This window comes from Labrus bergylta, chromosome 9 (genome assembly GCF_963930695.1).
Source record: "Labrus bergylta chromosome 9, fLabBer1.1, whole genome shotgun sequence".
NCBI classification, from domain to species: domain Eukaryota; kingdom Metazoa; phylum Chordata; class Actinopteri; order Labriformes; family Labridae; genus Labrus; species Labrus bergylta.
The window spans coordinates 12,130,061-12,151,444 of NC_089203.1; the positions used below are offsets into that span (position 1 = coordinate 12,130,061).

General features: G+C 40.8%; 2 protein-coding genes across 7 annotated transcripts; both read right to left on the bottom strand.

Moving 5' to 3' along the window:
- Positions 1-196: 196 nt before the first annotated feature.
- On the bottom strand, positions 197-11,640 carry zgc:66447 (SLAIN motif-containing protein-like). Of its 5 annotated transcripts, none has more exons than XM_020647880.3 (9): positions 11,352-11,640; positions 10,229-10,876; positions 7,031-7,167; positions 5,050-5,169; positions 3,321-3,461; positions 2,746-3,075; positions 2,461-2,604; positions 1,358-1,646; positions 197-1,224 (listed from the first exon to the last, which is right to left on the bottom strand). In XM_020647880.3, the coding sequence occupies exons 2-9, from the start codon at positions 10,870-10,872 to the stop codon at positions 1,170-1,172; spliced, it is 1,860 nt and encodes a 619-aa protein (XP_020503536.2). In that variant the 5' UTR covers positions 10,873-10,876; positions 11,352-11,640; the 3' UTR covers positions 197-1,169. The 5 variants fall into 5 exon arrangements, with proteins under 5 accessions (XP_020503536.2, XP_020503537.2, XP_020503534.2 ...); XM_020647881.3 differs by having other exon boundaries at positions 1,343-1,646; positions 10,229-10,881; XM_020647878.2 differs by having other exon boundaries at positions 10,229-10,881; positions 11,244-11,640.
- Positions 11,641-13,858: 2,218 nt separating this feature from the next.
- Positions 13,859-20,915, bottom strand: LOC109994530 (solute carrier family 25 member 53-like). 2 transcript variants are annotated; one of them, XM_065958865.1, is made up of 4 exons: positions 20,658-20,915; positions 16,237-19,849; positions 15,374-15,497; positions 13,859-14,301 (listed from the first exon to the last, which is right to left on the bottom strand). In XM_065958865.1, exon 2 carries the CDS (start codon positions 19,840-19,842, stop codon positions 18,958-18,960), a length of 885 nt encoding a protein of 294 aa, XP_065814937.1. In that variant the 5' UTR covers positions 19,843-19,849; positions 20,658-20,915; the 3' UTR covers positions 13,859-14,301; positions 15,374-15,497; positions 16,237-18,957. The 2 variants fall into 2 exon arrangements, with proteins under 2 accessions (XP_065814937.1, XP_065814938.1); XM_065958866.1 differs by having other exon boundaries at positions 16,175-19,849.
- Positions 20,916-21,384: the final 469 nt, after the last annotated feature.

Consider the following 21,384-nt stretch of genomic DNA (forward strand, 5'->3'; position numbering starts at 1 on the left):
TAGGCCATTTTGTCACATGGGGGTGGGTAGCGTCAAGCAGAGACACATTTGAGAAGCGTTTGCAAATACACGCAGGAAATGCTGCTGTCACCGCCTTTACTGCAGATGCACCACAGTGTGACTAATTACCCTTTGATGAAATAACACACCACGAATTTTGCATTAATTTGCTAAAAAATAAACAGTAATACTGCAATACAGTTTCAGAGTAGACTTTAATATTAATTTTCTCAACAGCATTTCATTTTCAGAGGCACTCTGCATCAGGGTGCATAGCTGTCTAAGGCAGTGGCCTTCGTGCATAAACATTTTCTTTTTTTTTTTTTTACAGTGGTATGCAAAAAAAAACAAACACTTGATACCACCACTAGATATGCAGTAGAAATGCCTGGAAAATACAGTACCATTACAATAGCTTTCATGAATCAAGATTACTTCTGGAATTAGAAAGAGTGTTGCAGCTGAAAACGCACCTTGGCACAAACCATAGTTTTTTTTGTATTATTTATAAGGGCAGTGTGGTTTACAGGACTTGCATTGGTGTGTATTCAAATAGCAAAGCACAAATACAACACAAACCTTAAGAAAATTTCACTATGAATCAATCCAACATTCATAAATTCACACAGATCATTTGGGACACATGGGGGATTTGTCGTATTGCAGTTATGTAATGATGGATAGGCTGAAATGTTAAGATAACAAAACTAAGCATGCAGCACTCAGCACCTTCATCTAGTTGTAATTCACAATGGAAAAAAGGAACAAACCAACAATATCTTCATTTAAATTGTCTTCATATCATTTACACCAACAGAACAGTACCACAACTCTTGATATTCCAGGGGTTTCTCACGATCACCATAGAAAAATAAGTAAAATTGACACAAACGAATCTTCTGGAAGCTCTCAATTGGTCCAACACGAGTGGAGTGTGCACATGTGCCGTCTTGTCTGCCTACACATCCTGTGGTCTCTGTGTGGGTTGACAATACTTCATGCAAGGAGAAGAGATGAGTTTCAAGTACGAATCCAGTGCAGCCCAGTTTGAAATAGGGGACCAAAAGGTTGTACAACACATTTGTGAGTCTTTTTGTACTATAAGAGGCAAGGTGGGGAGAGGTCAGGTGAGGGTTGAAGCAGTGAACATCCTTCATCACAGGCCAGACTCAGTAACAGCCATCTTTCCAGGATTCATCAGAGATTTTGGTCATTCCCAAAGACCTATTAATGAAACAGGAAGATAGTTTCCTCTCACAGGGGAATCCAAACATCCAAACTGAACGATTTGCAAACTAGTAGAAATGATTAAAATGAACATTTCTCTACTATTTAACATTACCATTTAGGTGCTCACCTCCTCGTAGGCTGTGAAAGTTTACTCCTGGTGGATGCTGATGGTGCAGCCTGTCCTCGGCCCACCGCAGGTCTCCCCGCCCCAGTGGAGGCCCTTCCAGGTATGTAGGCTCCACTGTTGGCAGACCCCGGGGACTGGACCCTGCGACCCCTTTCTGCAGGTGGTGCTTGAACAACTGGCAGACTCCTGGAAGCCTGACGACCAGCTGCCATGGGAGTGACGGCTTTAACTGGAGCCCGCAGGGAGAGAGGGGACTGACCATTGCTACGCAGCCGACTAGAAGCCATCCCTTAGGTGGAAGAAAAGCAAAGTGGTGAAACAGAATCTCAACCAAAGACTGCTTTTTAAGACCACTTTAAATATCAGATAACTCCTCTTGTGGCTTGTAGGAGTTGAAGGCAAACCTGTGAGGTAGCAGTGCTGGATTACTGCAAAGGAATGGAGTCATCATGTAGCGGGTAAGTAAAAGGAGAGTTACCTGTACATCAGCAAAGATACATGGTCGGGAAAGAAGTAGGGCAAAATGCGGGGTTGGGAAGGATTAGACTGTCACGGTTAGATCAGTTCACCTGTTACGATGTTACTGGTGATATTAGACCGTTTTTGGAAGAGAGTAGCAGTATGAAAACTTCCCTACTTTTGTCTTCCTGTCAAAAAAATCTGGATTTTTTTAATCTATGCACAATCACATTTACATTATATAGGTTATAGTTGTTTGCTGGTTTATTATGGGTCAAATTTGTTTATGAAAAAGTGCACACACTCTGAGTAAGCAACAAAACTCCTTGCATGCATCCTTAATAACTTACTAACATGCAGAATTCATTTTCCTGACTCTCCCCAAACTGCCTTTTCTGGTTCAGTGCTGTCCTCTGCAAAGAGTGAGCAACTATCAAAAACAGTGAGTATCATGTCACTCGTGTCCACATGAAAGATGTGTAAGCGTCATCAGTGCCTAAAAATCTTCCCAATTATTTGCTGTAGTCATGGAGAGGTTAGGAGGTGTTAGGGTAAGAGTGAGAATTCAATGGGCTGATGGCAGGGAAAAAAGCACGTGTTATGTCAGAGGAATGGTGCAGACCAGGTGAAGTGGGTAGGGTTACCTGTGGAGGGGGAGTGTGGAAGGCGGGACATGCGGTTGCCAGAGCTCTGGAGGTTAGCCTCCATGCTGCGGCTGTTTCTGACTGCCTCCAGGGAACGTAGGCTGGTGCGGGGGGCCAAATTAGGCATGCTGTGCCTCAACTCCTCTGGAACCACACATACAAACGGATTTAGCGACATCATCATGTGTGTCTTATACAGCCTAGATTCAAACAAGAATCTCTGTGGTGGTCACTCTGATCTTGACCTAAGCAATTGAAGCTGAATTATGAATTGCCATAGCCTACCCTCACTCTTGGCAAATTTCAGCAGCTCTGCACTTGGGCCCTGGAGAGATCTTCTGGGTGTTCTTGTGCGTGGTGCAGCGAGTCTGCTGTTGTATTCCTGACCGTGATTGGAGGTGGAGGGAGACAGGCACCTGGGTGAGCCTAAGGGCGAAGGGGTGAAGCGGTGTCGTCGCTGGGGCATGGAGCAAAACTCGTCCTCTTCGTCCTCCAGGCTGTAACTGTCAAACTCCTGATCGCTGTATGTGCCACCACGGCGCAAGGACTGCAGGGAGGCTGTCGAGCTGCGGCGTGACACAGACGCTGAGCTGGAAGCATAATCCTGCCTCAGACCTGACAGCAAAAATATAAAGTTAAAAAAACTTGCATAAACAGGGAGCCAAGCGAATGCAGGCACATCCACATATAGGTACAAAAAAATTAAAAAGGTTACATAGTGAAACAATAAGTGTTATGAGTACTAACACTAACTGTGTTAGTTCAGGTGTTTTCCTTATCAGCTACATACCAGTAGTCTATTTTTCATTTGGGAACATAATCATATGCGACTTCCAGCATATCGTGTGCACAACACTCACTTTCTTCCTGCAGGCGAGCCATAATCTGGACATCAGTGAGGTCCTGCAGCTTGTAGCCCATAGAGATGGAGTCATCTGATGTGCTGAGCTCGCTGTCTATGGAGGACTGGGAGCTCAGCGCTGACTGCATGCTAGTGACACCTGTAAACAAAAAGAAAAAAAAAATGTGTTATAACATTGCCAACTAACTAAACAAATGTCACTACATTACCCAGAGTTTCTGTGAGTCGCCTCCGTTTGTGTTCCAGAGAATCACCTTCAAATGTCAAATAAATGTCAGTACTAAAAGAATGGTCAAACTGACCACAATAAGACACATTGGAATATGAGGCCAAAGTAAAGCTCTGTCTTGATCAATGGGCCCCTTTCATACCATTTAATTAGTTTGACAAACATTAGGCTATCACCTCTGTGTTGATGACCTAATGTTGGCTGCTCACTCCAGTAAACACAGTGTGTTAACTGGACTAAGCCACAAAGACTAGATTCTACACAAAGAATTGAACAGGGGCTTACTGACTAGAAATATTAAAACAAAGCACTTGTGTGCTATCCCATTTCAGGATACATTTAGATTGAAGTTCAATATTCACTCGGTGGATCTGCATTTTAATATTAGTTATACGACTACATCAATATTTGAGAAATTCTAAGGTGGGAAATCTTTGTTTTATTATCACATTTGCTGCATTTAGAAATCACAACTCTCCACCGGACTGCACTCCAGCCCTGCCCAGCAACATAGGTCTAGAAAAAGAGCGGTCTGTTAGCAGTATGCAAAGTCACCCTTCCAGGCATGTTTGTCTGATCCACGCCCAAACTCTTGACTGACACAAACAGAAGTGACTATAATCAACCAGGGGCATTTGGTTATGTAAGAAGTCCAGGATTAGATAAGAGTCATCACCCACAAGCAAATGCATTTACAAGTCCATGCAAAGAATTGTTACATACTTTCACTACGACATTAGCATTGTTGGTCTGTACACAGGGAAGTGCAACAATGAGGTATAAAATAAAAGGGAAAGTAACCAAAGATCAACACAGGGTTAGATCACCAACATTATACTTTTTTTTTTTTGATAGCTAAGCACCGTGAAACAACTTCAAAACACATGATTTCTATGCCCTACAGTCAGAATGTCATATGCTGTTCTTTATTGATGACCAAAAGTCTAAATATGATAAGTGTTTATTTATATCTGCAAGGCACACATTATGCCCACTCATTTGAAAACAAAAAGCAGATGAACTCAAGAAAAGCTAACAAGAGTGAGATTACATCTGTTAGTTTTCTTGATGAATCTATAACAGATCTATAATGGTTGTTGTCGTGATCTAAGGAAAGCTTGAGGGATGTAGTTTGTGGTGAATATCAGCAACATTTGTCATGCATTTAGCCTCCAAGTACAGGCTTGCTTTTTCCCTTTTTGGGTAAATTATTCCTTTCCACAATTTTCCACATTAGTACATAAGTATTTGTTGCTTTTGAATGGTAAACATTAAAAGAACAGCATACGCATCACATGTTTATCATGGTAAAACATGCAAGACTGCCATTTAGGTCACAAATTACCATTCAGAATCCACAAGAGGTCACATTGTTGATGCATTGGTGCACACACACACACACACACATCAGCTGACCTACATCCTTATTATAACTGACGTCAGCCCCACTGCCCCACACAGAAATTGAGGAGCACAGTGTGTTAATGTCATGCCATACCTGAGCTGCCACAGGTTAGTAGGGATTTGTTAGTTGATTTGTGGTACCCAGGAGAGATCAGGCCTGATGCTGAGCCTCCCTCTGCTGACGGGCTACTGTACATGTTCCTCCATCGAGACGCTGCAGGGAACAGGAGAGGAGAGAAAGGAACGTGATCAGAGAAGAATGTACACACTAAAAAGAGATGACATATAGAAAGAGAATTTGAAGAAGAGTCAAACATTGGTTTGGATCAAATGAAAGTACATCAATGGCCCCTTTTTGATCACACAAAAGCAACAACAGATGCAGAGCGGTTAGTTGTGGTCGAATTGCCTTTTTGGGCGGCTCCTTTGTTTTACAAAGGTGTGGCAGCACAAAGTTTAAAAGGGCAGGGTCAGGGTGAACAGAGATCCCAGGATGTGGTGATTAATAACTAACTGGTCTCACTGCTGTACAACAATGGGCCAAATAAAAGGAGAATCAACATCTCTGGGTTGTTGTCGGGGTTGTTACAGAAGGACACAATGTAAATGTGCACCATTGAACAAGTGTAGCTAGAAACAGATGGTGCAGGCCTAAACAGTGACAAAAACAATTGTGAAGCAGTTTAACATCTGATATTATTTTGACTGCATTTCACATAAAAAATGTCATCCAAAGTACAAAAAAAAAAAATTCCTAATCTTTTACAGACTGAGATAAAAGGTATTTTATGGGGCTGTCATGAAACGTGGATTCTTTTGTCCAACCAGTTGTAATAAGACATTTTTGATCTGAGAATGTGCCATAGTATTATCCAAAACCAAAAAAGCCACTGTGCTTCTTTTAAACGGTACAGCAGAAGGATGTGATCCTCAGGCTTTATGAGCTCTGGTAGTGTTGTGTCTAGCATACAGAGGAGAGTTAGAACAAACCAAACTGATGTGTGGAGAGGTGTGTGTGATTATATCGCAGCAGCAGGATGTCATCTGCACGTGATTTAAATCAAGGTAAACACAGTGAACTGATGCAATGAGAGGTTGCAAATGTGTCAACACATCCTGAAAGGAAAGAATTGAATCACTGAAGGAGAAACTTTTGTAAGTGCAGAGCCGTTTTCCCACAAAAAAATTCTCAAAGAATAAGTCAAATCACTTTTTAAATAAAAGACACCTGTCTACTTTTTGATGTTATTTTCAAGCAAAAGTTATAAAGTCAAACCAAAGCACCATTTTCATTCATAATGAAGTTATGAAATAAGTTCATTTAGAAAGCTTGATAGCTAACCATACAGTGTCTGCATATTGCTTCTAGTCTCGGTGTGAATAGCGTTGGCGTTCAGGTTCTGCAGTTTGCAAGAAGCCAGAGAAGTGGGTGGGATGAATAATATATGTGATCTGTTGGATTGGACACAAACTTCTGTCCACACATAAGAGGCATACACGCCGTGTACACATCACTCTGGCTTTGTCTTAGGACTAAAAACACACACAGAACTGTGCACACTCAAAGAGGAGGTGAGCAGTAAATAAGAGCACAGCGGCACGATTCACAGCAGGCGTTAAGACTCTCTCCCTGTGGCACCGACATGTGACTCAAAGATCTTCAGGTTCAAAAAAGTGTTCCATTTATAAAGGGAAAGAATAGAAAATCTAATAATCAAATATTTTGTCTGGGGTATTTCAAAGCGTCTCATGTGAAAATGAATGTATTCTTTAATTTAGTGCAGTGGTTCTCAACTGATGGTTCGGGACCCAAAAGTGAGTCGCGGGGCCGTTTTCAGTGGGTTGCGAATATGTGCTTGGAAGAACATTGCGTCAATTGTCTGTGAAGTGCTTTTTAAACATATTTGTTTTGTTCCTTTGCTCTGTCACATGTTTTGTACCATCTGAAGTCTATACAAGACAAATTTTCTTTAAATAAATCTGATTGGTTTAAAATTTTTTAGAAAATCGGGTGGCAATTTTTGATGGCGGGTCCTGAGGCCATACTAGTTGAGAACCACTGATTTAGTGCATACATTGGTCCAAGCGGCTGATAAGGGTCCGACAAGCCATTTCCGTCTCTGGACTGCGGTGGTCGAGAGCCTGCCGACACCACTTCAATGGAGACTCTGGGCCTTGATCTGCCACTTGCTTTTTGGGTGACACGTACAACCTGTAGGCGGGGAAAGAAAAAAAAAATTAAGAGAGGAAACGAGGGCAATTCCAACAAGTAAAACGGATTGGAAGAGTAATACAGGTTTCGGGGAAACTGAGGTTGGGTGACTGCAGCTCAGGGCTCAAGCCTAATCTACTTTTTGTTAAACACTCTAGTCAAAAGTGTCGGTAGTTGCAGAGCAAAAGATTGGAATAAATACAAGCCAAAGATTAGTGTGGACTACTGGCCTCAATGGTATGCGTCCAATAGATTTGAGCATGCCACGCACAGTCTGAATGTTTTTCATCTTGTAAATCATAGGCATGACTGAGCATGGGCGGCACTAGCACCCTGCAACTAAATGCTTAGTTAAGGCAGCTTAGCACCACACAAACAAGCAGGCTGTTTAAACACGTTAAAGAATGATATCAGATCAAACGGTGTGAGTCAATACTGATTCACCTTTTAAACATCCTTATCACAGCCTGAGTCTGCTGCACTATGACTGCCTGTAGAAATGCAATAATCCTTTTTTGGATGAAAATGATTGTTATCCTAGTCAAACAGTTCAAATGTAGTATCAGAATTCAAATATGGCTTCATTTTAACTTGCAAAGCAGAAAAACCTTTCCATCAAATCTACCTAGTGGGTTTTTATGAAGCCACACGATACCTGACAAAATCAAAACTTGACTTTGTGTTTCCAAATCCAACTCCGAGATGTGTCAAGTGTTGAGTTGCCCACACGCTTTGAACGGGTGATCACATGGGCTGATCTTTTGAGTTGGATTCACAAAAGACGCTGACTGACCGGTTCTTTACCAATCAACTACAAATCATCCTCCCATTGGACAAACACAAAAGCACCCATTTCCCACTGAAACGGGCAACAATACAGGGAGCAAAATTCAGGTCACACATCCGTCCATGGAGCAAATCTTTCCAGTGTGTGTGTGTGTGTGTGTGTGTGTGTGTGTGTGTGTGTGTGTGTGTGTGTGTGTGTGTGTGAGAGACTACTTCTTTCATACACAGGGTTTCTGTGTTTGATGGAATAATGACGTGCAGGCTGCTTGAGGTTGATCCATTCACACGTGAGTTTTGGTCACAGGTTTTCACCAGGCTGTTGCCATTCACACAAGAAACCGGTCTGCATCAGCAGTTCCATTAAAACCAAACCTAACCAATAAACATATCAAACCAAACATAAATCTATGTGGCGAAGGGATCTGGTGATTTTAAAAGCAGCCTCCGTACAATATTCACACTCAGGAGGGGAAAAAAATGGAGCTACATCCCCGGTTGGTTGTAAAAATGTGTTCATTGATTTAAAAGATTTAAAAGAACATTTTACTCTTGCTAATTTGCTATTTCTCACCTGATATCTCATAACTGATTTATTCCCACATTTACAATAAAAATAGTATTAAATTGGTAATCAAAGCATATGTGTGGGACAACACGCAGATTCAACATTATTATATTCATATTAACTCTTACAGTACTTCTTTAATCATAAATCATTCCCATATTGTTGTAATTTAGGAATATGTTTCTTGCTTTCAGTTTTAAACTAGGAGGCTTGAGTCTGTGTTAAGAATGTAATTGGCTTTTTGCTAAGCTTAAGAGTTCAATAAGCCACATTTCAATAGGTAAACAAAGATCCAAGAGGAAAATAGGCCCAATTTAAGAACAAGGTGGACATTCATCCTGTAATTTTGACTTGAAGGTGAAGATATTACCTGCCAAGTCTAATTAAGAATAAAAACAGATCTCTCTGTTGCTCTTAGTTCTGGAGTTTCTGTCTGTGTGTCATGCAGCTCACACAACAGGGGGGTGCCTCTGATCACATGCTGTGCAATCCCACCCAAAGCAGTTTAGCCATGCGGCAGCATCCAGCCCAGAGCAGATCAGATTATGTTGCCGCTGGGATTACAACATGTTTTGGCTATGATAACCTCACAAAGCACATATGGTATGGCTAATGATGGGGAACTGAAAATAAGTCATGAATGGTCTGCCTGTTAAGCTCTTGGACTAAAGTAGGCATCAGGAACACAACATGGTTCCTGTTCAAAGACATTTAAACAAACTAGCTGGAGTGATCTCAAAAACAAAACACAAGTTATCAGTTACAGACCCTTTGTAATGTTCGTTTTGTTGAATATATTCTGCCATGTCAATGAGGAAATGAGTTCAAATTGTTTCTAAACAACATAACCTGCCTTCAGGAGAACTAATGCAAAAGTAGCTTAGTTGATCCTCAGCTCGTTTTGTACCAAGGCTTAGAGAATGCAAATAAATGCTGAGTCAAGCGACATTAATAACAATCATTTCTGAAATATAACACAGCCTCTGCCTGGAGCATTAGCATTCCTAGACTTGTTGGCATGAAAAGGGAATTATTGCCTGACAAACAGGTTATGATCATTCATGCCTCATGTTTACCAAGTCGAAAATCAGGAGACGAACAACAACCTCACACTGTCACACTGCTTCTGAAATTATTTACTTTTGCGACCTGCCCTTTCTTTCTTTGTCCGCCTTGGCGTCGCGTCGCTGCCTTTTGTTCCATACCTAACTAATTTACTCCTTATTACGATAGAAATTCAGAGTTAGGGATTGAAATGGTTGTTGCAGCTGAACAAGGCTGCAACATGGGATTTTGTGGCTAAGAAAATAATGCAGTTTCTATCTTGCTCAAAATAAGTCTAACTTTAAATCCAAATAATCTAAAGCTACAGTAAAGCACACAGTCGCTGCCCTGAGGGGGACGAGCACACTTTCAAATCAGAGGTTAAATAAAAAAAAAGAAAAGCAAATGTGACTCATCTGGCTAAAGGGACTCCTCTATCTATACACAAGGGAATGGAAAATGCAAACTTTAAGTGTTGCATCCCTCTAGTTTGTGTTAAGACAAATTTCCCCTGAAGCTAACTCATATGAGCTATTTCATATGATGAAGAGAGCTTGGTATCTCTCTCATATCTGCAAAAGTGTAAATGCAACACACTAGTTAGTCTAGTAACGACAGAAAGCACATGTTGGATTGGACACAAGCAGTATCGATGATGAAACGTACCAACTGTCCTCGTCCTCAATTTCTGCACACTCATCCTCCAAATCTAGGACATCCACCTCATCCAGTGCGGTTTGGTCGACCCCTGAGTCGCTCTCCGCAAGTGTCTCTGACTCATAACTTCCCTGAGAGGGGCTCTCTGGCGTCTGGCTTTGCCCCAGCGACATTCCCCCTCCGTTGCTGCAGGTCAAGGTGAGAAAGCCCCCGCACGGACCCTTTTCATCCTCTTCTACTTCCTCCAGCCTGTTGGCCACGGGCAGGGGGGACATGTCTTCTCCGCTGCTGCTGTCCTGTGGGGTCAACAGCTCAAAGTCTGTGCTGCCACTGTGCTCCAATCTGAGGTTGGAGTTGGTCATCCCTTCGCAGGTCTGCGTCTCGTTGATATTGACAGCAGCTGTGAGGTTGCCGTTCCCGCTGGAACCTCTGTTGATAATGGTTTTGCTCCCCCTGGTGCGCAGGGTCTCATTCTGGACCTCCAACCTCCGAACGAGCTCCTGCAACTTTCGGACCTCCTCCAACTCCACCCCTGCCAGGTCTTGACCATCGTCCACTTCCTCCTGGCACCCAGGATCGGAGCTCTCCAGGAGGCCATTGGGACTGCCAGGGTCGGGTTGTGGGACCACACTGGCACTGTCCGGGACCACCATGCTCCTACTCTATCGGAAAGAGGAAAGCAAAAACAATAACATTAACATGAGCTCAAAGCTTAAAAAGGGACCATAAGGAAACTCTGGTTATTTTTGCTGAACACTTCAGCATTGCACGGGCTCTATCTTGTCAACAACTTCACACATTACAGGCATGTTTACAGTAAAGTGTTTCCATCTTTTGTTTTTGGCCCGGTGAAGCAGACTCGTCGATTTCTTCAAACCTTCACTTGTGTTTACATGAAGCTGATCAATTCTCTTTCTCTCTCTCTCTCTCTCTCTCCTAGTACCGCTGCTACCTCCACAACTGTATTTAATGTTACTGTTATAAGAAGACAGCTACCGAGGATGCTGCACACACTCACATTTACCTCCAGACTTCGAGCCTGCAGCAGCTTTGTTATCGTACTTCCAGTCCTGCGTGTACACCTAAGTCAACGTTAGCCTAGTTAGCTTGCCATCAGCAAAAACAATCGTACCGGTGAGTGAGCCGTGTTGTCCTGGTTGTCCCAGCGAGATGATGACTGAGGTCTGCCCGCCTCCGAGTGCTCAAACTCCTCCGGGCACCGACGACCGCATGAATGGGGCAAGCTAATTACAAACTCCCTGAACTGCCGAGTCCGAAAGCTTGATAATGATTGTCGAAGCAGCTCAAGTGAGTCTCACTCAGCTAGTCCATGTTTCCATGTTGCTGGAGCAGCATCGTCGTTAGCGTTCATTACTGCTAACTAGCTTGTTGATGGTCTTTAGTTAGGCCAATGAGCAGACCTGCAGCAGCACTCGCCCCTCCCCCTACGGGATGTCCCCATGGACTGCATTTTCTCTGTTATTTGGCGCCCCCCTTAGGGAATACAAGGTACTGCAACAACATCTCTTTGTAGTCTATGTTGTGGCCATTGGGTGTCGCTGTTTGCATAATTTGCCGCAGTAAAACTGTAAACCCCAATAAATCTTCTGTCCTTAACGAGGATTACCAGTGATTCTGTTTAAGATAGCCTGCTAGAACTTAATCTAATTCACTCCACTGCACTGCAGGACAGGTATCTCGAAACATTTGCAATACAACATTTAAATCTCTTCGAGATATTTGAATAACTTAAATATGGATTGATTTAAATGTGAGCCATTCAATTTCCCTTATGACAAAGACAAGACAAAAACAGCTTTCTGCTTGTAATATAATAACAGAAAAAATATATACATAACAAATAATTGGAACATGCTAAATTACGTAATTTATTAATGCTATACAAATGCACATGTTTTAAACACAAGACAATTTGCATTAAGTAAAGAAAACTGTGACTTCAATTTTATTTTTTGTATTGCTGTTTCCCACAACTTATGTGTTGTCTTATTATGTGCAGAGGGTGCTGCCTGCTGGTTTCATATCTCTGTGTTTGTTGGATGAGGTAGAAAAAAACCTGTATAACTAGTTTGCGAGAAACAAGTTGACACAGAGCACATGTGTTATACACAGCATGCAATAAAAACACAGGTAGAATGGTTAACAATGTATATCCCTGTCACAGATTAATGCTGTAGCATAAATCACTCGTCAGTGTTTTGTTTTATTTTTCTATATATTGCTCTGTGTAATTGTAAGGTTGCTTGCACAGATCATAAGCCTGTCACTTCCTCCTGTCATCATGTCCTCAAATGCTCTTTCTCTTCTTGCAACTAAGTCGGTTGTCAGAAAAAAAGCATACACCTGATAATTGGCTAGGAAAAAAATTGCATATACCATTTATTTCTGCAGATTCACATAAATTGTGAACCTACATAATCTTAGTATCCTTATTCCACCCAAAGAAAACTATTTCACTCAAGCTCGTACATGCGGCTGTGAGCCAGTTTCAACACGCTTGTTATGGGAAAAATGAATAAATCACAGCCTTCTTCTCTCAGACTTTCTTGAGCAACCCACATGCGTAGTGTGAGGGAAGAAAAAGTGATCAGCCCCTGATCCATGTGATGCATCTTTAAAGGGTCTCCTAAGCAGCCTAATACTCAAAGGGCACAAGGGTTGTAGCAAACATTAGCTTTGAATGTGACACATAGGCTTCCAAAAACTGAATACATTTAATGAAGTCTCATATTTGGATTGTGGAATGTGCACCGCCTGCAGCACATCAACTCTCTTTTCTTCAGCAGGCTTAGACCTGTTGTAACTCCAGGTGGAGGAGGTTTCACAATGTGGGTAATTCACAACCTACTTTAACTGCTATCAATAATATGTAAGTCATGAGCAGCCCAAGGCACATAAATCGTTTGTTCTCAAAGAGAACAAAAACAAGAAAAAACTAGAAAAAACTTAGAATAAACAGTCTTTGCTTTATCATAAACTACAAATTAAATTAAACAACTGTAAATTAGAAATATTTGGATGCCTTTATTGACAATAACCTGAGTTTTTATGAAGGCGAAATGCGTTGTCTGTTCGAGTTTGTAAATAAATACAAAGAAGACGTAATTCATCGTCTTGTGTGCGCTGAATCTTCTCATTTGCTGTCAAGATGATGTTTCCTGCCATCACCTGCACCAGGAATGACAGTGCTGTGCACAGGGAATCCACTTTAGGTTTGTCCACACTTGTTCACTAAATGGGCTCAATTTTCCTTTTGTGTTAACCGAGTACCTATCAGATAAAACATATTAGTCTTTGTTTTTTAGCTTGTTTTGGGTGAATAGTTTAATATTTTAACTATTTAATGGTAAACAGTTCATGAATGTGACCACAACTTAAATTCCTGTGCTTTGTTTTCACACCAAATAACCAACAGTGTTACAGCGTGTCTGAGTTCGAAGGGAACTTGTTCTAATAATTGAGCCCTACAGCTGAACTAATTTTTTTTTTTTAGCATCAGGTTAAAAAATCTTGGATAATGTCCAGTTAAAATAAAAAAAATCTTCTTCCTTATAAAATCTTTCCTAGTATACTTAACACAACAAAGATGGATTCAATGATGACTTTGCAACTCAGAAAAACATTTTTCATACATTTTATTAAAAGTAAAATATCATTTTATGGATTCATTTTCAGAACATGTCCTGTATGGCACAAATTACAGACATAGTTATGGTTTTATTAACAATTCAGTGGTTTTAATTTCCATTTATAAAATAATTTTCTTCTATTTATGAACCATGACCCTTCCAAATCATTGTTTTACACTGCTCAGCCCCCCTTAAACTGCATAGCAAAGGAAAACAAATCACCCATTGCAAGAGTTTAATTGATTATAGACAGATTTTTCCCAAACACCATACACTGTTTCAAATCAAACATGGCTGCACAGAACACAGAGGAGGAAGTGGAGATGATGGTCAACATTCTTGAAAGGAGGAAGAGCAGCCCAGAAGTCAATGAGAGAAATTATTTTTTGCTCTTTTCAGGGCACATTTGGGCCTTCTTCTCCTCGTCAATCTCTGTAAAAGAATGAAGGACAGACAGACAGAGATAGATAGACATTATGTGATCATTTTTTTAGGAGACCAAAAATCAGTTCTCAATTCTTGTCAGGACAAAAAACAAACAGATAAAGCACCGTGATAAATCACTTTCATCCAATATTAATGGATTTTAAACTGCTACTTTGATGCCATACCACAGAACAATTCCACTCTGAGGTATTGGTTGGTTTGATACTAATAATCTGCCAAGACTTCAAGTCAATGGTAAAGTTGTTTTTTTTCCTCTCTTAGATTCTCTCTTAATTACCAGGCATGTTTTGACAGGAGTTCAAATATTTTAAGAGCTACTGTGGCACAGAAGATAAGACACATTTTTTAATCTTTCATTACAAAATTACCTTCCTAAAAGATGTCTGGCACTTTTTAAAGCAACGCTCAGCTTGCGTAACAGACTCAGAGTTTTCTTAGTGTTTAAAGACATGGTAATTATACAGAAACGTATATGTATCCTAACATAAGCCTCTGGCAATAACCAGACCAAGTAAAGCTGTGAACATAGCTAGAGACACTGTTAAAGAATAATAAAAATCAAACATGCATCAGCTTTGCCAAGTACTTCTGTACGAATGCCAAGAGTGTCTCACAACCAACATAAAGACTGTTGTTAGTCTTGATAAAGACTATCAAGAATGAGTCAGGAGAGATCTGATTTGAAGATTTCTTTATCTCTAAGTCCATTGTTCCCGCTGCTTCATGTTCGAGCACATCTTGGGTGAGTAATCTCTACAGTGCAGCACATTATTCTGGCATCAAACCCATTTCCTATCAACTGACTGTATTCGATAACTCTGCTGGAAAACATAAGAGGGTAATTTGCCCAGCATAGCCCTTTCATACACTGACTGTACCTTCTAAAAAAGTAGAGATTATGTGATAGAGAGATATTTTTTGTTGTTGCAGCGTACTCTTAACAGGTTAGCACAAAGCTGAACAAGAACAAGCACAGAGGTAGCTGGGCGTGAACCTACAAGTAATCACTGACACAACGTTTGATGTTGCCCTTTCCTTTTCACTCTGAAACACTTACGGCACTGTGTAGGGAGTGGATTTTTTTCTTTCGTGACAACCTTCTTCATCTGTTTCGGATCATAGCCCTCAATCCCACTCCTGAGTTCATTTTGAGGGTTTTTGTCTGACATTTTCAAAGATTTCTAATGGAGAAAAAAGAGAGAGTAGAAGTGAGCTTAACATTTCTTAACACGTCAAAATACAGAATTTCAAAATCACACACACGAGGGTTTTAAAAGATTGCATGTGAAAGCAATAACCTGTGACCAAACAGTACTGGGAGGCACCGTCACAAGTCACAACATGCACCAGCTTCAGCAACTCCCTCACAATTAACCAACCACTATGGTACAATGTTTACACTGTAATATAATTTACTAGTATTGATGCAACAACGGTGCTCACTGGAATTAAAGGAAACATGCAGCCAGGACAGTGGTTTACCTAAATGTGGGGTCTTAAAGATAATCATAATATTTCCTAACTCGAAAATGTTGTCATTCCCGTTTATAACGAGTGTGCATGGGAAAGTTTGACGGTGACATCACATATTTCCGATGCGCATGAAACGACATCAATAAAACGTTGATTTTGCTCAATGGATATGTGCAGAACAATAGACTGAAAGGAACTACACTAGCAGGCCTGTTAACCACAGGTTTGCATGAAAAATCAACTTCAGTCGATTAAATCACACATACAGTAAGTATCACCCTCTGCAGAGACATTACGGAGTGAACAGTTAACTTGCTTGAAATGGCCTATAAAAGAAGTATTGCACAACACTTAGGTTACACAGGAATAATTAAACCATGCTTACGATATTTGCTTTTTAATCACTAAGTTTCTTTCTGAACGGTAGAGACAGTCCAAAGTATTTACCTGGAGAGCGGATGCGCTGTGACGATGTTTTACAGGTAGGCTTCTGTAAAGTGCGTCTGTGTAATCTGTGTAAATCCAGAGGTTTAAATAGAGACAACACGCCCTTCTACACGCCAACATGGACTCGGATGCTCTGCCTCTCATTGGCTCCTTAAACCCTGAGGAAGCATTTTGATTGGACACGCGTGTAACTGATTTACTCAAATTTCACAAGCGGCTGCCCGATCAGTGTTGTTTCTGGATTCATAATTTGCACCTCCCGTTACAGGCGTGGACCGTGCAACCACTGAGCGTGTGTGTTCTCAAACAGGAATCACCGCCAAAAAACACGTGTGAACATCCAAACAGTTTTCGATATACCATACATTCAACAAATTAAATTATACAACTGTCAATTAGAATTATTTGGATGCCTTCATTCACAATAACCTGAGGCAAAACGTGTGTTTGTTTGAGTATGTCAGTACATAAAAAGGAGAAGTCATTCATCGTCTTGTGTGCGCTGAATCTTCTCATTTGCTGTCAAGATGATTTTTCCTGCCATCACCTGCACCAGGAGAATGCACAGGGAATCCACTTTATTGTCCACACTTGTTCACTAAATTGATGTGGGAAGATTTCACACATTTTCTAACGCACAGTACCCTCTAGTGGATTTGTTATGGCATGACATGTTTCGATTTTTTATTCTAAACAATAAGAAATGAAGGAAAGTGCATGTCTATTCATATTAATCAAAGACAAGCAAAGGTCTGCAGTAACTATTAAAACAGGGGTCACATAGAACTTATATTTTCCTTTCACTGGTAAACCATTTTATTATTGTATCCTGCATTCCATTGGCATTACAGGTTTGATGAGAGGCAGACATCCTCCTGCATAAGTTAACAGAGTATCACAGTGATAAATAGGAATTTAATTTTATTACATTCATGTATATGCACACCTATGCTGACATACAAGTACCTCACATTAACGTCCCAGCTTGCAAACAGATCTTTACCCTGGACCTTCTTGCTGTGTGGCAACGGAGCTGACCACAGATTCCTGTGTTATTTGTTCTAATAATCTAATTCAAATGTAATATTTATCTCATACAGACAAGTAAAAAACACCTTTTCAATACACATAGACCATGCATCAACCTCATTTACCCACTTTGGAGGACCACCAAGGATTTAGTATTGCACTGAAAGTGGGGAAATGTCCTGATACTGATGTCAATTCAAGTGGTACCAGAGACTGACAAAGGGTTCTATCCCTTTAAATTATAGATTTCCCTTTTGCCATGATGAAACTGATTTGTTTGATCAAACATGCCTGGTAGAGTAAATAATCATCATTCCAAAAACCGTTCTGTCTGTTCATCTTAATGCTATACTGTATGTAAATAAAGAAATAAAAAGTTCCTTCTAATAAAGTAAAGCTCCTTCACAGCCACAGTAGATAATATTCAACCTTTTTACAGGGTGAGCAATGATTGCATGAATGTGCTGATAAGTGTGGAGAATAACATTGGAGGAATTATCCTTTAAGAATATAAAAATACAAGGCACCTGTGATTTACCAGTATCTTATGAGCACCAACAACTTTTGGTCATCACTTCAAGTCCTGATAGTGGTGTTTTTAACTTTTCCTGCATTCTGACTTCCAAAACTAATGCCTGAACACTTAGGCAGTGTTAGTTGCTTTGAACCATATAGAGAATCAAGTACTTGTAGCTGCATTGACAATTTCTATTAATCTGTGTTTTTTCACAGGAGACATTTGACATGATAAAGCAGGAAAAAACAGGTGTAGCCTATAACAATAAAATGACATGCCTGAGCTCCGTTCAGCTACTTCAGTTTCAGAATCCTATTGTGCACACTGGCTCACTGTCAGGACACTCTAACAGAACAGAGCTTTTGGCAAAGTTTGATTAGAAATTGTGCTATTTCCTACCAGAACATGTCAGCTTGGAAAAAGGCATATTGGGTATGGCACCTGCAAAAATGATTCCCTTGTGCATTAATAAATGTGTGGAGGAGCAATGTTTACAAACATGTTCAGAGGAAGCATTTACAAGAAAATTAAAGGAAGAATGTGCAACAATGTAAATGTCTCTCTGAGTCATGACTGTCTAGAATGAAGCGCGAGTCCCACTGGCTGTGTTGTTGTCTGAGCCGTATTTACATCACGGATTGATCGGCTGGCTCATCCCCGGCGTAAAACTATTTAAGTCAAGGACTGGAGAAAAGAAGAATAACATAAACTACTCACTGCTTATTTGAATGTCAAGTAAGCGTTTTAAGATCATTGTCATTCTGTGTCAATTTACAGGCAATGTGAAGCTACAGGCTAACTAAAGTGTGCTAACATTAGCCTGCAAACACAACAATGCAGACCACAGGCAATTGCAGATCGAGTAAAGGATGCTGCTTGCACTTGATAGTGTTTACTTCCTTCCTGTGAACGTGAGGAGAGCGGGGTTGGAGGTGGGTCTCTGGGGGAGAGCAGAGGCTTCACTATTGCGGAGGTGTCATGTAACAGCAGTTTTTTTTTGGTTTCATTCTGGTGCTCAAGGGTGACATTTACTGGATCAAAATATCGCATGTTCTTCATTTAATTTTAAAATTAATGCTGTTATCCAGTTGATAATCAATTGAGAAATATGTAAAATAGTCATATCTTGAAGGGATCAAAAAACAAAAACAAAAAAATAACTCAACAGTATCTGGTCAGCCGGAAGGTTTCTGCTGGCTTTCATAAATGGCATTAGTGATTCCCCAGGTGATGCATGATCTCAGAATAACCAGAGAACCTCCTCGGTACAGCAGAGCTACACTCCGCTGCCGAGATGTCCACAGCATCCTCCAACATGCTATGACCCCTTTTCCTTCCCTTGGCCCCACCTGTGCCTGCATGTTTGCCACCAGGACAGACAGTGGGTAGAGAGCCAGGCTGATTGCCATGGAGGTCACGGCCCCTGATATGAAGGAGGAGATCATTGGAGGGACCCCCTGTCCCTTCAAGACAGCAACTACAGGACCCTTCAGGCCAAAGTAGAGGGAGCTGCCCAGAGCGTTGCGGGCAGTGATAGGCAGGAAGGCTCTGTAGAACCCTATAGCAAGTTTCTCTGACCTCAGCCTCACAAGAACACTCTTCATGGTGGGCACATGATGGTCGTTTTGGCCATTTTGCAACACATTCTGGACACGCTCAAAGGGGGTAAAAACCATTGCTTCCACAATACCTGCTCCAAAACCAGCCAGAGCAGACCTGGCAGAGGCAGAGAGGGCATTTTGGGATGACAGGGAGAGCTGATGGAGGAGGTTTTCCTGGAGGCCAAAGAGCAGTGTACCATTCAGTGTTCTCATCAGCAAAGGAGGGACCACGCCCCTGTAGAGCTTTACTGGACCCTCTTTGTAGAGCTGTGCCACTGCCAGGTGAACTGGGGTGTTGTGGAGTTGTTGACGGAAAATAGTTTTGTAGACAGGGAAGACGACAAGAGCGGGGAGGGCTGATACCAAGCTGGAGATCCCTCCATGTAGAAAGGCCTGGAAAGGAGCCCTGGAGTCCCCAGGACCCTTCTCATGCAGGTTTTGGTCATGACTTTCTGCCATCCTTAAACTGAGAAAAATTGGAAAAAAAATTAAGTAATGTAATTGTTGCCCTCAGGGGGGGACGCTGTCATTGTGATGTTTGGCAGTGTTACGTTATTGCTTTATTCATTGTGTAATTGTTCTGTCCTCTGCCTGCCAACATATTAATAAAAACAGCAGGCTATAAATCTACATGCCCTGATGATGTTATTCTTTATATAGCCTGCCTATCAATTGATTTTAAGTGCAATAAACACGGACAATATCCGACCGCATTTTTTCCAAACAGTGAGTGAAAGATTAGTCAGCCATAACAACGGCTTTCATGTAGTTTTAAATTTTGGATACTAAGGCTATAACAAGGTGTCATTCTCTAATAGATTTGATTTGAGATGTACATGATTCCTAACAAAACATCCCAAAACACCTGTAATGTTTTGAATATGCAGAAAGTTATGAACAATACAGTTGAATAATTCATAGTGATCCAAAAATAATTATAATTTCCTATACATGGTAAAGAAATTTCCGCCATAAATTAATTCAGAAAAAGGCACAAATTGTTGCAGAAAAAATCCCCAGAATGCAGGAAATGAAGTGTTTGACGCTCAAAAATTTGTCCCCCCCTAATGTTGAATTAAAACCTACGCCCTTGGTAGCCCTGGTACAGAACAGACGCACGGAGTGGGACAGTTATAGGAAACGGAGCAGTCTGGTTTCAGATCTGTTCGACTAATAGTACAACTGAAAGCAAAAAATACGTATAGAAGGATGCAAAGTAAAATTAAATAACTTGGACAATTGTATGTGTGATCATAGCTCGAAATTTAACTTACCAAGGCAGTACAACTGTAGAAAATGTAATTCTTGATGTGCACTTCCAATTTTTCTATCTCATCATTTCGACATAATGGCGTCAAAACGTCTGCTTTCCCAAACAGAACACGGTTAAGGCAGTGTCCGAATATTCGTCCAGCGACAATGTGAAGTCGTTTTCCTGACGTTTCAGACAAGGGCGGACAATTTCACGGTTTAACACCGACCGGCGATGCGTTACGGTAGTCAGTTAACAGAAAGCACTGAGCGGCTCTGCGATTGTCCCGCCTCTTCTGGAATAACGATTGGTTCAAATCAGAGCTCCTGATTGAGTCGTGCTGCCTCTCAGTCAGTGATTGGTTACTGTGTCTATCAATCAAAGTCGTTCATTTCACGGAACATGAGCTGCTTTATGGGAAAGCATAGAGGTTTATATACAGCCTATGCATAGCATTACATTCATTATACATTAAGGCAAGTTATTCTTGAGTTAGATTTTTTTACTTCATATTTTTTTTAACATAAAATTTGAGGCAACAAATCTAATGATTAGAAGAACGTATTAGGTTATTTGTATCTATACACGTTTCATAAAGTAAAATAAATGAATTGCATTGCACACTTTCCCTGTAACATATGCTAATTTAAAAATCAAAGCAAGACCATGGGTGTATAAATATTCAGAGCATATGTTTTTGTAAAACAGGTATAGGCCTATATTTGGTGCATCAATATCTGAAAAAAAAC

What these genes read in the sequence shown, in the direction of transcription:
- zgc:66447 (XM_020647880.3), bottom strand. Translation starts at nt 10,872, where the DNA reads ATGGTGGTCCCGGACAGTGCCAGTGTGGTCCCACAACCCGACCCTGGC. An exon ending in ATTGAGGACGAGGACAGTTG is followed by an intron (nt 7,168 to 10,228) that starts GTACGTTTCATC and finishes CCCCGCCTACAG; the next exon opens with GTTGTACGTGTCACCCAAAA. An exon ending in TATCAGCCGCTTGGACCAAT is followed by an intron (nt 5,170 to 7,030) that starts GTATGCACTAAA and finishes TGTTCCCTGCAG; the next exon opens with CGTCTCGATGGAGGAACATG.
- LOC109994530 (XM_065958865.1), bottom strand. Translation starts at nt 19,842, where the DNA reads ATGGCAGAAAGTCATGACCAAAACCTGCATGAGAAGGGTCCTGGGGAC.